Below are 15,279 nucleotides of genomic sequence, written 5' to 3' on the forward strand. Positions count from 1 at the left end.
ACCATCATAGTCGCCTTTACAAAAGCAAAAACCCTTCCCTTTACCTCTGATGGTAGTTACCTCCTTGAGTAAATCCCACTTCAGCACACTGTGATCACTGCCACCCAGTGGTTCATTTATCTGCAGATTCCTAATGCATGAAGAATCACTACTGATAATCAGATCAAGAGTATTACTCCCTCTAGTTGCCTCCCGAACATGCTGGTGGAGAAAACAATCATCCAATAAATCCACAAAAGCCTTGCTAGTGTGTGAGTGACCAACCCACAAATTCCAGTCAATATCTGGGAAATTAAAATCCCCCATTATAAGACTCTCTGATTTACTGGCCCATTCTATTTCCCTGTACAGTATCTTATTATACTCATCAGAGTCATTAGGCCTATAGCACACTCCTACTCTCAATTTTGATTTACCTATGCTTATGTCACAATGCTTATGTCATTCCCTGACCTTTCTGCATGCTCCGTATTTGGTGTATACTCATTATAGTCATTACGCCCATAACACATTCCTACTCTCATTTTTGTTTTCCCAGCACTTATGTTACACTAAACTGACTCAGAATCGCACTGGCACCCATGTCAACTGGATGCACTGCCGCAGATTTAATATGCTTCTTAACTGTGAGAATAACCCCCCCTCCTGTCTGACCTTTCTGTACACGTTGTACTCCCCATATTCAAATTCTGCATCCCTTATGTCAGAATGACATTATGTCTCTGATATCCCCACAATGTCGGCAATTGTTGACAATCGGTACTTCAAATTCATAAAATTTATTTATTTTGCACTTAGTAATTGTGTACTTACAAGTATACATGCACCTTTTCTTATGATTTGGTACACTGACACAGTCCATAGTGACCCACAGCAGTGCTTGAAATCCCTGACACCATGTTTTTCTAGTCTGCCTGCAGCTCTAGTTCATCAGCTTGTTTGTGTATTCCTCCCAAGCTACCAGTTTTCTGACCTACCTAATACTGCATTGATAGTATTAGCAAATATTCTTGCACCCCTTTTATTTAACTGTACTCCATCCCTGTAAAAACAGTCTCTCTTGTTAACAAGCAGACCACACTGAGAAGAATTCTACCCCACAAGCCTTGCACAGTCTCTCCAGGGCCAAATTGATTGAAAGGCTAATCTCTTCTGTCTTGTCGCCGACCGGGCTAGCCGAGTGGGTAAAGTACTTGCCCGGCAACCCAAAGGTCGCGGGTTCGATTCCCGCCTCGGGCTTGGATCAAAGTACTGCAAAAACCTTGGGAGGTGCAATATGGCCACAGAAGCCGATGCGCCAACAACTACCAAATCAAAAAAAAAAAAAAAAAAATCTTCTGTCTTGTCCAGGTTGGATTGCAGACACTTTCAAATGTAATCCTAACTCTCAACTTTTTCCCAACATTGATGTGTACTTGTTAAGTGTAGGTTTTCAGATCACCTACTCTTAATATCATTAGTGCCAACACTGTCACCTTTCGTGTCCTTAAAAGATATCTGCTTGCCAGCATCTGGAGGCTGGGCACCTGCGAGGAAGTCTTATTGAGGTGGTCAAGGCTTTGAATGGATTGAGTAAGCCAATGGAATTCTTCCTTGCTGATGGAATCCTTTTTCTTGCTCAGACACTTGAGGAGGACATAGATTCAATTTGAGGACGGATCATTGCAGGAGGGATAGGAAATTTGCTTTTGGTCAGTGGATAGCTGATTGTTGGAACAAACTTCCATTTTTGGAAGTGGGTGGTTTGAATAAATTTAAAGACATGTTGAACAAATTATTTGATAGGTTAGAAAGATAATGTAGGTTTTTTTTTTTATGACTGATGTATAAGCTTGCTTTCTTGATCATTTTTAACTACTAATGCTGTTAGTGTACACTCTGAACTTTTTGATCACACCTTGTTAGTGGCTATTTTTATTGCTTCCTGTGTTGAGCTGTTGGTCTACTACAGAGTGATGGTGTAAAATATTTTAAATAAAAATCAAATTTATGGCGAACCCCAACAAAACACACTAAAAAATAAAAATGAGGCATTTTACACTAAAGTGATATGTAATAATTCCTTGTGACTTTAACCTTCCATTGCTAGCCACAAAGAAGCTCCTCTGCACACTGACCTTGAACATGTTGGATATGGGCATTGATCTTGTTGCTGTTCCTCCTTCACATGGCAATGCCACCCTACAGCAAATCTTCTCGAATTGTTTAGTAAAATAAACCATGACCATAACCAATAACTTTCTTCCATCCGATCATGATCTGATCCCGATTGCCACTATGATATCATTTCAGGCACCTAAAGTAGCTTGTTTGCCAGTACAAGCTACAAAAACACTGTCAGGAAAATGTACAATCTGAAATACATCAACATTGAAAAAGTTACTATCCTTTCCAACTTTACCCATGGAACATACTTGTAGAGCTGAACATCAACAAGTAGCCTGTGTCGTTAAACCCAACAACAACAACTGAACATCATTGAGGCTGCCTATTGGCTTTCGAGATGGATGGAATTCATTGCATGGACTGCAATGTCATCGTAGTGTTAATTCCTACTCAAAGCCATGATGGAATGACCTCCTGACAAAGCCCTTAAAGGAGAAACAGACAGCCCATGTATCCTATAAGAAGTCACCTTCAGGAGACTTATATGCCAAATTTTCCAAAGCAAGAATGAATTTCCAGAAGAGGTAAAATCAGAAATTGACAATTTCATGAACGGCTAGCTGGCCAGGGGCAAATGTGTGTGGTCCACAAGTTATACTTGCACCCCCCCCCTGACTTTAGATGCCCAAGAATGATGTAAGCATGTGCTGCATTTTAAGAGGGAACACTGCTGGTCAAAAGTATATCCTTGGAATAAAGCATGCAACGTGTCGTCATCTACCAGTAGTATTAAAATTTCCAAAGAACAGCTAATAAAAATAATAAATTCACTTGTTGACAAGTCCACCATAGGAATTGATGCAATACCTCTTTTTAGTCTCAAAATTGCTTCCTATTTCATCAGCAGATAGCTCACTCATCTCTACAACAAAATACTCAAAAGGCACAGGTGCCTTTAAGCTGGTTGACTTACAGAGTAGTGGCAGTTCCAAAAAAAACCTCATGCGAAATCATCTGCAGACTTCAGGCCAATATTAATGGCCTCTCCCTTCCTGAAATGCCTCGAGAAGTGCATCTATGATGAAGAACCATTATGCCATGCCAAATATATCTACTATAACCTGTCTACAGTCCTTATCACAGAAAATACTTCATGCTTGGAATGACAATGAAGATCTCAACACCATTTTTCTGGACATGAAATCTGCTTTTGACTCAGTCCAAATCACACCTCTGCTTACCTTACTCAAAAGCTTCTATGGGCTATCCGGCAATATACTCAAGCTCCTTGAAAATCTTCTCTCTAAGAGAGTGATCTACTTCACAAGTAATAACATTATAGTGTGTAGAAGCGTGGTTGTAGTTATCCCACAAGGTAGTTCTCTCTCTCAGCCCTGCTATTTGCTGAAATATTTGTTCCACTCATGGATCAAGTTCCAGCATTCTTATCATATGCTGATGGTATTGTGTGTCACTTGCCATGCAAATGCCAGTTGGTGACTCACAAGCAAGACAAACCTCCTCAGAAATTGTAAATGAAAATGCAAACAGCTACTTTAATATATTCTGCAAGAATGCTAAATTTTTTGGCCTGTGAGTCAACCCAGAGAAGTCAAGCTATCTCATCTTTACTCCAAGGTGGATGACGTCTGCTGATACTGCATCATCCTTACTTCCAAAATTAGTAGGAAACATTCTGACTCCCACAGACAGTGTCAAATTCTAGGGGTAATCCTGGATACGAAACTCACCTATAAACAACAAATCCAAGCTCAGTATTCCAAAGCCTTAAGAGCATTCTGGGGAATGAAAATAGATTTGTGCAAAACTCGCAATAAACAAATAATCAAGAAATACCTCGCAATCTATTTCAATAGTGTGTTCTCCTATGCTGTGGAAGTATGCTCTGCCACACCTCCCACCAGCCTCAAGAAACTATGGGGGTCTTGAATTCTGGGTGTTGAAGTGAGCAAATTTTGGTCTCCCTAGATCTACACGACATTCAAATCTGCCCTCTGTTTCAACCTTCAATACATGCCCACAGTCCACAGAGATGTGGACTAAAAATAAAGGCATTCCTTCAACTGTGCTCATCAAAACATGATTACATGAATATATCTTTCTCTCTGGACTCTCTCAACTCACTCAACAACGACATTGACCTGTAGTTGATTGACAAGTCATATTGAAATAACATCTTGGCCTATCTTTCTGTATGCAAAGGACAGGTGTATAAGTGCTGGGCCTAGTATGCTGACGTCACATTATGTGCTGCTCAATTTGTAATCTTGTGTGTTCTAATCCCTATCAATCCTCTTTTCTGATATTTTTGACTTGTGTTTACTGGGTATTCATTTATTACTTTTATTATTTATTTTATTTTTTTTTAGCTTAATTTTGTAATTCAGCTGTACTTTGTATTTCTGTATTTAATCACTTGTTAAGACAATGCATTGTTAGATTCCTCTGGGTATCTGTTTACAGAATCACGTATGTATACAATTTAGTCAATAAAGAAACTTATAATGAATGACATCAACAGTACCAATATCATTCCCTTCTTCTCCTATTTTAATTAAGGTAGCATCCTTGCTCATCCATAACATAATGACTAATTTAATGCTCATCTTTTAAAAACTTCAATTTATATTTCCCTAATTAATTTATCTGTTATGTTTTTAAAGGAGGTTTTGAGAGGAGAAGCCAAACTCTTGTATGTCTCTGTCAAAAGTGGGATTTCATCTCCTATAGGTAGGTTTAATGCTAATTAAAGATATATTAATTTATGTGAAAACAATTAAATCTTTATTGAAAATGACTTCCTGGATTTCTTTAAGGGATAAACAGTCACTTGTTACATTGGCCTTTATCTGGGCATCAGTGTTATGCTGGACTGGGCTTTGAGACTCCGAATTACCTAAAATGCTTTGTACACTTCCTAAGTTCCAGAAATGGTTTGGATGTTACTAAACCTTAATTAAAGATGTCCCAGAAAACGCCAATGAACTTATGCAATTGTCTAGTGGTTTTGTAATATGACAATGATCTCTATGCCCTAAAGTTCTGCCCAACATCGTGATAAGGCAGTTTGGAGCATGCGTTGTGATTTAATCACCCCAAGACCTTCTTATATATTATAGTCAGGACTCTGAATGCCGCAATAATGGTTCCTTTACTATACATCTTGTGCTAAGGATAATGTGTAGCAAGAGAATAGGTAAGAGGCAAGGATACTTAAACGAAACATAATTTATTCATTATTACTTACTCAAAGATATACATATAATATATATATATGGACAGAATGTCTTCCTTTCACACTAATAGATAGAAATTATACTAAATATGTCTTGAGCTAGTGGTAAGGGTTTGATGATAGGTTTGCAATCTTTGTGTGATCCTCCTGTGGAATCTTGCCGGTACTCCAGTTTACAATCCTCTTCATATGAGAGTATATATGTATATGTACATACAGGTGCTGTACCACAACATTGAATAACAATCTGGGTTTGTGTAATCACATTAACACTAATGGATTGACTAGATAATTTAGACTCTAATTTGTAAAGTAATGTATCATGAAGTGTTACAACATTAAATGTTCTAATGAGGAGGGATGCCTTTGCACTAATTAAAGAGGGTAAAAATAAGTAGAACTTACCAGTATGCTAGATGTTTTGGTCCAACTGTATCTGGATCGATGTCTGCAACACTTTCATCTTACTAGGTCTTACTGGAAACTTTAGCTGGGAGGTCTTTGAGCAGTGAAACTTCAAGGTAACAACGATATCGACTTCTTTAATCTGAGAGGAGTAGGGTTTCGTCATGGACATGATTCTCAGATCCTAGAAACAAGACTAGGAGTGGCAGTTGGTAAAAGAAATGGCGATCGGTCGGGAGAAAAAGGTTCCCGGTAAGTTTCTGGGTTAGTCTTCAGTTAGTCAACAACCGGAGCCAAAAGTAGCAAAAGAGCAAGCGACAGCTAGCAGAAATGAGCAAAAAAGCTAACAAGAGCTAAAACTACTAACTTCAGTCCTTTGTTCTCACCTGTAGGTGCCTCCGTAGCCAGGTGGGAAGGAGCAGCAGTGTGTAGCACACGCTTCTTGATTAGACCGGGGTTCGAGCCCGTCACCACCAAATACGGAGGATGCGTAAAGGTCAGGGAATGACCACCACATATCCCGGAGCAATATGGCCTTAGTTGCTAATGCTCCTAAATAACAAACAAACAATCTTCTCACCTGTATATATATATATAGGTCCCCCCCCCCCCTTTTACACTTTCCATGCTCCCATTGATCCGGAGCTTGTCTTAGAGGGGAAATTAAATTCCCAATTTGGGGATTTTTGGGGACCAAAGTACAACAAAAAAAGGAGTTACATCAATGGGAAAATGAAACTCGTATTTGCTCAGGGTGAGAGTTCCTGACCTCTGAACTGGGAAATCCAATTCCAGCATAAGGAACTGCCTGACACAATTGATTCTGCAGTTATAGGATTCGGGTTACCCCTTAAAGTCTGTTTTTAATTGTCATAACTTCTTCTTATCCTATAAAGATAATCTAGAACCTCTCTGTTATCTGCACTTTCCATCTCTCAAGTTGGTACAAAAAAAAAACGAACAAGTAACAGTAAGAAACTGGTCAAATACTGTTGTGCAGTGACCCAACTAATAAAAGTGAGATTGGATCATAATTACTGACCTTACTTAATGTGGCACCAGAGAGACGTGCGCTCAAGTGGGAGGAGGAAAGAAGGAGAGGAATGCTGATAAGTGCGGTGTTGGGTTTCATACTCCCTATAGTACAGTAGAGGGAGAAAAGTATGGGGTGACCTAGCCTTCAAAGGTAGATGTAAAGTGAAAATTCAGCTATTTTCACACACTCCTTAAACTTCAGTTATTTTTGTTAAATTTTATCCTTGTCATTCAACCTTTTCTCAGATATGGGTAACCATTACGTTTGAAGTAGAAACCAACCACTGACTTTTACCTTTGAGGTAGAAGTCACAGACCATAAGATTAAACTATGCATGCAGATAATTTAATAACTATTTATTAAATACAGTGATATGTTCTCATATTTAACATATGAGAGTACATTAAGTTGTTACAGGTATACCTGTATTTCCCATCACTGTTAATAATGCAATTGTTTTGCCTGCTGCTAAAAACCCTCTGTCTTTGTCAAGTTCCACAGATCACTTTTGTGAATTATGTGGACCACACACTACCCTGAGACATTGAATTCGTAGACAAATATGGATGAATTATGAGAGTTTTATAGGAATCAGTTGCAAATGCTCTATACAAGAAAACTTCTTTGATGCGGTGTTGGATAATTCAGTGTACAAGGCTTGATCAGAAAATTTGGTGTAATTCGAAAAAAAATTAATTTTGTTAATATTCTTCAGTATAATGTTCTTTTGCAACCACAAGTGTTCCATTGTGCCTATCACCGATAAGTAGATTTTTGGAAGTTTTTTTGTGTTTGTGTTTAGGTGGTCTGTCGTGTTTGGTGCAACTTCTTGAATTGACTCAAATTATTTTCCTTTTGTGTTCTGTTTTAAATTTGGGAATAGTGAAAAGTCGTAGTGCCAAATAAGGTGGACAAGGTGGGTGTAGCATGACATGATTGTTTTTGTTAGTCAAAAGTCACCAGTGAGTGGCATATGACACGGTACATTGTCAATGGAAAAATAGTGGACAACCATTTCAATTTTTGTGTTTTGGGTCATTTATAGTGGTAGTATGCTGCATTAATAGTGACAAATTACAGAATAAATTCTGAAAATACCATGTCCTTCTTGTCAAAATTGCAGTCATCATGTGATTTTGACTGCCATGCTTTTTTTTTTCAGCATTTGCAACCATTTAAACTCTTTTCATGATGGCATTACTTTTGTAAAACATTTCATATGTTTCTGTGGCAGTTTTTTGAACTTTGCAAGAAAATTTAAGTTTGCATATTTTTGAACTTTTGTAAATTTTAGCACATGTGACAACTGAGAAAACAAGTATTCAAAGCAGCCCTCTAGACTTAGGTCTAGAGCATAAAAGTTAAAACTTGATGTGTACTTGCTCAAAAGATACCCTTGTAAGTCCAGCTTACAATCTTTTAATTAATGCTATCTATCCTTATATGGTCATTTACCAAACTTTTTATCAAACTTTGTGCACAAAGTAGATTCAAAATTAATACAGTTAATTTTTAATTTATTATTATTATTACTGGAAAATAATGCAAGGAAGCAAGCTTATACAGCATCATAGCCAAAAAAAAAAAAAAAACCCACATTAGCCCACCTCATCTGTCCATCCCTCTAATAATATGTCTAATTTTTCCTTAAATTTATTCAAACTACCCACTTATTATTATTATCAGTGCTTTTTTTTTTGTAAAAAATAGGTGACGGTACTCGTTCTTTGCTATCAGGAAAAATTGAAAATTAAAAGGATATGAAAAGTACTCTAAAAATTTTTTTTCCTGATATTGTTTCTTTCGTAGTAATGCTTTTGGAATAAGAACAACAGATTTAGTATATTAACACAGTTTATTAAGTATAAATTAATTATTCAAGTATATATAGAAAAATAAGTAAAATGTGAATAAAATAAATAAATAAATCGGTCAACTACTGAGTGCCAGGCGCTAAGGATGACACGAATGGTCGTTAGTGTAGTATCTCAAATAGAGAGCTTTATGGTAACTGAAAAAAGTTTCTAGTACCCCGGCTTGGCTTAAAACTTAGGAAATAACGAAAACGTTGTCTATTTGAGTCTTTCCAGTTGTTGTTGTTGTGAATGCCAAGGGTGGGAGAAGTGACTCCGACTTCTTCCTGGAGAAACGATTAAAGTCTCGGAGGAGAAGCGACTGGCAGGCGAGGGCCGTGCAAGGCTCCGCGCAGGCGCCTCTCCACCACCACATCCTCAACACTGGCTCTCTGAGTATCTTCTTGCCGGGACAACTCCAGCTTTGAAAATTGTTAAAATATACTTCTCGTTGCAAAATTTATAAATGACCTTTACAGAATTATTAACTAACTATTTAGCAACCTTTTTGTCACCAAAAGGAGAGTTACTTAGTACAAAGAAGCGCACTATCAAAGTGCAATAAAAAATTGTTTTTTTTTAATTTTAACACGTATATAATTTATAATTTATCATTTAATTATAAATGATACATTTCAATTGGAGTAGTTTTCCCTCTATAAGCATTGAATAATGCATAGCTAATGTGATTTTTAAATTTTTAGCTCCATTATTGACAGAAATAGAGGGGAAGACATGAAAATTACTTACATTTTTCTGTCTGGCACCACCATTTTTAATTTTAAAATTATATTTTAAACATACTCGTCGAGCTCTTTCCAATGGTGTGGCTATAGGTTGTCGACAACATTTTTATCCTCCCACATTTTAACCCCCCCTCTATTTCTCAGACAAATTCTTATCAACAATGATCAATATTGGCGTTATGTTGGCCCAAGCGACTCCGATGTGCAAGCCCACGCAAAATTTCTAGTCAATAGGTTAAGTGGTTCCAGAGATACAATCCTGTGACAGACGGATGGACAGGAAGACAACCAACATTTTAAGGGTCCTTCGTTAGACTATGGCCCCTAAAAATAATAAATAAAAATAAATAACATAAGTAAAAATAATTTTATAATAAAGTTTTTGTTCAATATTCCAAATTTTTATTAAATTTTCATCCGACACCCTATGCCGACTTCTTTTCTTCTTTTTTGGTGTGTCAGTTGCTGAATAGCGTTTCCGAAGCAGCCACAAATCGACATATTTTGCTGGATCGAAGCAGGTCAGCGCAGGGCCTACAATTTTAAGAACCAGTAGTGAAGAAACTGTTTTTGTCATCAACGAAGCTCTGGTTGGGCTGACAATCAGATTTATTTGTGAAAATCCTCGTTCACATTCACTCGATGAAATTGGTATCATACTCAGAGCGTCCATCAAATGCTTCAATTCTTCCGAAACCATCTTTTCAACTAGGTACCCCCGAAATCCACGAATTGCATTTAACTGTAACCTAATTGGCAATTTTATAACTTCATTTTCACCGAATGCCAACAATTCATGCTTAGATGGTTTAATACCTTCGTTGTCCTCGTTTTCCTTCTCTCATCATTGGTATTGTCACTAGTTCTTAAATCTGAATTTTTCTTTTTTTTTTTTTTTTTTTTTTTGAAAATATCAGTGTCATTCGGATATTCAGGTACTGTGACCTTGTAAACAGATAGGGAAAATTTACGGAAAAATGTGGATAACGCATTTCCGCGAAACAGATGATTATTTGTCGGGGTAAAAGAAAATCGCTTTTCTAATTTTCGAACGGGGCGCTCACGGTTGGTTCATGAAGGTGTCCAACCTACGGCCCGCCTGGAAAGTGAACTAAAACAGCATTTTAAATTTTGTTAATTAACAAAAAATTTTTCTCATTAAATGTTTTGTTCAGTAAATGTAATTGTGTATTGCATTTAATAAAATTTTCGAATATTTTCAATTTTAATTTTACATGCAACAAGATATGGAAAATGTAACACAGTAAAGAAATCTAACTTTGAATTTTTTTGATAGTTTTTACCAGGTTCCACTAAGTTGTAGAATGGTAATCCCTTCAGCTCTCTTAATTCGCGCAGCAGCACTAATTGCCTGAAGGCCAGAAATGCGAACAGGGTGTACCGAGATAATTCTCTCCTAATCTGTTCGCTATATGAAAATTTTCTTGCTCAATAGAAACTGTTTTAAATGTAACTTCCAAGGGGAATTCAAAATAATTAAACAGAGATCCGACCGAGTAATTTAGAATTATGAAAATGGTTAATACAGTTTATGTAGAAAATATCTTAACAATAGACAGTGAAAAGTGTAAATTTAGTTAAATAATTTTAAGCTTATTTGAATAGTAGATAAACATGTGAAAAAAATTTATAGAATATTACAAATTTCAAAGTGCACTGCATCCAAATGTCACACGTCACTGTTAATAAAGGTGCTGGTATGTCGTACCATTGCGTACCGTCACAAAAAAAGCACTGATTATTATTAAATTGCATTGTATTATTATTATTATTATTAGCTATATGGTGCAAGGAAGCTTGAGGCTTATGCTGCACCAGCCAATAAAAAAAAAATTCCCGAGTTACCCCGAGAGAGAGAAAAGTGGAAAGGGATCACCAAGAAAGAGAAGAATGATGATATCCAGCTCAGGACCCTTCCACAACACTATAGGGTAGTTTGTTTGAACAATCAATTACTCTCTAGATGAAAGATAATTTTTGCATGTCTATCCATCCTTTTTCAATTTAACTTTATGTCCCTTTGTGTGCATTATCTGAGAAAGAGTTAGAATACTATCATTGTTAAGTGTATTTATTAATCCATTTAAAGCCATAAACAGTTTAATCAGTCTCCTTGCAAGAGCCTAGTTTCCAAGCAGTGTAATTTGTAGAACTGAATTCTTTTGCAGTAAGGGTACCCCTTTGTTTCCTTCACCAATCTGGATGATCTCTGCACCCTTTCCAAGAGATCCACATCACATCATTTCTTAAAATGAGGCTTCCCAGGGCTGGCTAGCATTTGTGGCACCTGAGGCAAAACCTTGTAATGCCACATAATTCATATCATATCTTAACACATATTCAGTAATGCATCTATCAGTGCTTGCGGCAAGTGCCTCACTTGCGCACCCCCCCCCCTCTAGGCTTTCAGACTTAGCATTAGCATTAGTTGAGGCATATGATGCAAGAAAGCAAGCTTATACAGCATCAGCCAAAAAAAAAAAAAAAAAAAAACCTTCCCATTTCACCCATCCGATCACTCCACTTTGTCTACTTCAGCCTTAAATTTATTTAAGCTATCAACTTCCACAACAACAGATGGAGGTCCGCTCTAGCAATCAACTACCCGCTGGCTAAAGGAAAACTTTTACACATCTATTCTACAACTGTCTTTCATCAATTTGAATCTATGCTCCCTCAGGTTCTTAATCTGGCCATGAGGAAGAATCCCATTAGCATTGAGCCTGCTCAAACCATTCAAAGCTTTATACACCTCGCAGGTGCCTAGTCTCCAGATGCTGCAACTTGCAGAACTTAAGCCTTTCTTTGTAAGTGCACCCTTTTGTTCCTCTCACCAATCTAGTTGCCCTTCTCTGTACTCATTCTAGCAACTTTACATCCTTCCTAAAATGAGGCTTCCAGACCTATATGCAGTACTCAAGATGTGGCGTGACCATTGCCTTATACAAAGGGATAATCACCTCCTTGTCTCTGCTAGCAAAATTCCAATATATCATTCACAAAATTCCATAATCTGCTTTCGCAGCCCATCTGCACTATCAGAGAACTTCATATCTGACTGCACAAGTACCCCCAGGTTTTTTTCATTCTCTACCTCCCTGAGTGTAGTACCACACAGTTTGTACATTTTTCTTGGGCTACTGCTACCCATATGCAGTACTTTGCATTTGTCAATGTAAAAATTAAATAAAATAAATAAATAAATGAAATGAAAATAAATAAACTAGCTGCACTAAATGGAAATTCCAGGCAGAGTACGTGGGGAAAAAAAAAAAAATAATAAGAAGAAGAAAGGTGGTGGCAGGCGAATATGGAACCCTTCAGTCACTGAAGAGGTTTTGTTATTGCAGTAACAACTATGTAGCTCTGCTCCCTGCGCTCAAAAACTTGGGATGCATAGGATTGGAATGCCTTTAGATTGTCAGGTGTTTGGCGTAGAGACTCTGGTTGTTATTCCGAGATATCTGGCACAGCCTGCAGCAGGGTCTTTCTTAAGTCGTCATCGTACAACCTGCATTCGAAAAGAAGATGTTTCCAATTTTCTGACCTGCCACAGAAACAGTGATCTGTTGGTAGCAAACCCAGCAGATGTAACTTTTCGTTGAGGGACCCGTGTCTGGTAACCAAGTAGGAGGGTTCCAAGGTGAGGGGAAGCCAGGTTGTCTGGTAATGGAGCCTTTGTTTGAGGTGTTCCATCTAGACTGCCAAATGTTGACAAGTTCATTATAATAGCGAGCTCTTTCTGCTTTGGGGTCAGCATTGAGATTTAATTCTAGGCCCTGTATCTTCATTGGTATTTTCTTTTTAATTCTGAAGTTAAGCCCTCTGAATGGCAGCTGTAGACACTATTCGGCATAATCTGTGCATGGCCAGGAGCATAGCACGTTGAATGGAGTTGACCTTTACTTTCATATTTACTCGTTGAACCCAGTGAAACCACACTCCTGCTGCATACACTGGGGATGAAAACGGCTTTATAATACAAAGAGAGTGTTTTGTTGGAGTGTTTCCAGGTGCTCTTGGAGATCCTCATGATTACAGCTGAAAATCGTTTCGTTCTGACCCCTAGGTATTGTAGATGTGGAAGGAAGCTCAGCTTATGGTCAGTGACCACCACTAGGACTTTAGCCTGTGCCACAATAGGAAGCTGTTTCCCAGATATCTTGATTTGTGGTGGGCGGCGTAGGTCAAGCTTTGATTTAAAAAAGCATCATTTTTGTTTTGCTGGTACTCATTTGAAGACTTGGTACAGAGAAGATTAAGGCTGGCATTTTCATTAGTCCACCAATATGACAACTCTTCAAAGACAAACAGTTTGAATGTGTCCTTAGTGTTGGCGGGATATCAGCGTGGAAAGTCTTTCGAAATGTTTCGACTGGTTTTCTGGGAAATGTTAAAGTCGGCAACTACAGGCAGCTTGTGGAAGATCTCATTACTTCTTACGAAAAATGGATACAACATGGCATTCAAGAATCATTTATTGCACTCACATCTGGATTTCTTCCCAGCAACCTGTAGTGCCATCAGCGACGAACATGGTGAGTGCTTTCATCAAGACATTGCAGCGATGGAACCAGTAGCGCTGCGTTCCTATGCGCCGCCAGTAACCAAAATAAAATATGCCACCTTAAATGTTGAATACTGATAAGCATTAACCAATCAGAAAACAATATCAAACAAAATTTCAGTGTCCTCAAGAACTGCCGTCCGTAAGCGATGCTTACCTTACCGACCCGCTTGTGGCAGCCCTGGATGGAACAAAGATACAAAAGCAAATAGAGTGCCACCATGTTAGCCGATTATTGTTGGATGGTGAAAAGGGATGCTCCCGAAGCTGAATACAAGCGAAAGGTCAAAAGGTCCTGTGTTTGATATAGATATGTTCGTAGTTACATCTTACTGCCATATAAATAAAAAAAAATCTTGTATAAATATAAAAGAAAAACTACTTTTTCGAAAACAAGAGCCAATCTGCCAATTTAAGCACTATTTCTATGTTTATCACCCCAAAATCTATAAGGTAAACTTACTTTCATGCCCAATATGATCCAAAAATTTGTTGTTCAGCATTCAATTAGGTAGTGATTATTTTGAATAAAAAGCTCAAAACTATTTTAGCTTTTTCACTTTGTGTTCTTTTTATTGCACTAAACCGGGAACTTTATTGCCACAACTAGCCTGTCATTTTACTGTATGATTCGGTGTAATACTGTATTTGCTCATTAGTGTAACACTGTTGCGTGTCAAAAATAATAAATATAGGCAATGCTGCGAAGTAAGGAAAGGGAGAGAGAGGTGGGCTGGCCATAACAAAGGCTGCCGTAGCCTAGTGGTCAGGCACAGGTTGCTCTATCAGGTCCCTTCCTCCCTCTTTCCGAGCTATTGTTAGTCTTTTCACTGCTGACGTTGGATGGTGTTGGGCGGCTCTTGGTCTTCATTGTCCTTGTCTTTCGCATGATATCTTCTAGCTCGGTGTTAGTCCAATCTATGACCCCGAAGGTGTATGTTAGTACTGGAGCTGCATAGGTGTTTATTATTATGATTATTATTATTATTAGCCATATGGTTCAAGGAAGCCTGAGGCTTATGCTGCACCAGCCAAAAAAAAAAAAAAAAATTCTTAATTACCTCAGGAGAGAGAGAAAACAAGAATCAGAAGTAGAAGGGAATCACCAAGAAAGAGAAGAATGATGATATCCAGCTCAGGACCCTTGGTGTGCTAATTCCAAGGCCATACTCACCAGATGTGAGCCCCCGGGGTTAAATACGACTCTCACGTTTGAATTGAAATATAGATGCGTAGGATGTCCAAGAGCATTATCTAATAGAAGCGAAATCTTGAAAGGAACGTCATTG

The 15,279-nt window shown here is 37.9% G+C and overlaps 1 protein-coding gene across 1 annotated transcript in view; it reads left to right on the forward strand.

The window, feature by feature from the left end:
- Nucleotides 1-15,279, forward strand: part of LOC150084569 (uncharacterized) — a 241,600-nt gene that overhangs the window by 112,578 nt on the left and 113,743 nt on the right. Inside the window, exon 4 of the mRNA XM_090375330.1 lies at nucleotides 4,791-4,857. Within this exon, the coding sequence (XP_090231456.1) occupies nucleotides 4,791-4,857 (67 nt within the window). The remainder of the gene's footprint in view (nucleotides 1-4,790; nucleotides 4,858-15,279) is intronic.

The sequence above is a fragment of the Mastigoproctus giganteus genome, chromosome 6 (genome assembly GCF_048544385.1).
Source record: "Mastigoproctus giganteus isolate SK-2022 chromosome 6, ASM4854438v1, whole genome shotgun sequence".
Lineage (NCBI taxonomy): Eukaryota > Metazoa > Arthropoda > Arachnida > Uropygi > Thelyphonidae > Mastigoproctus > Mastigoproctus giganteus.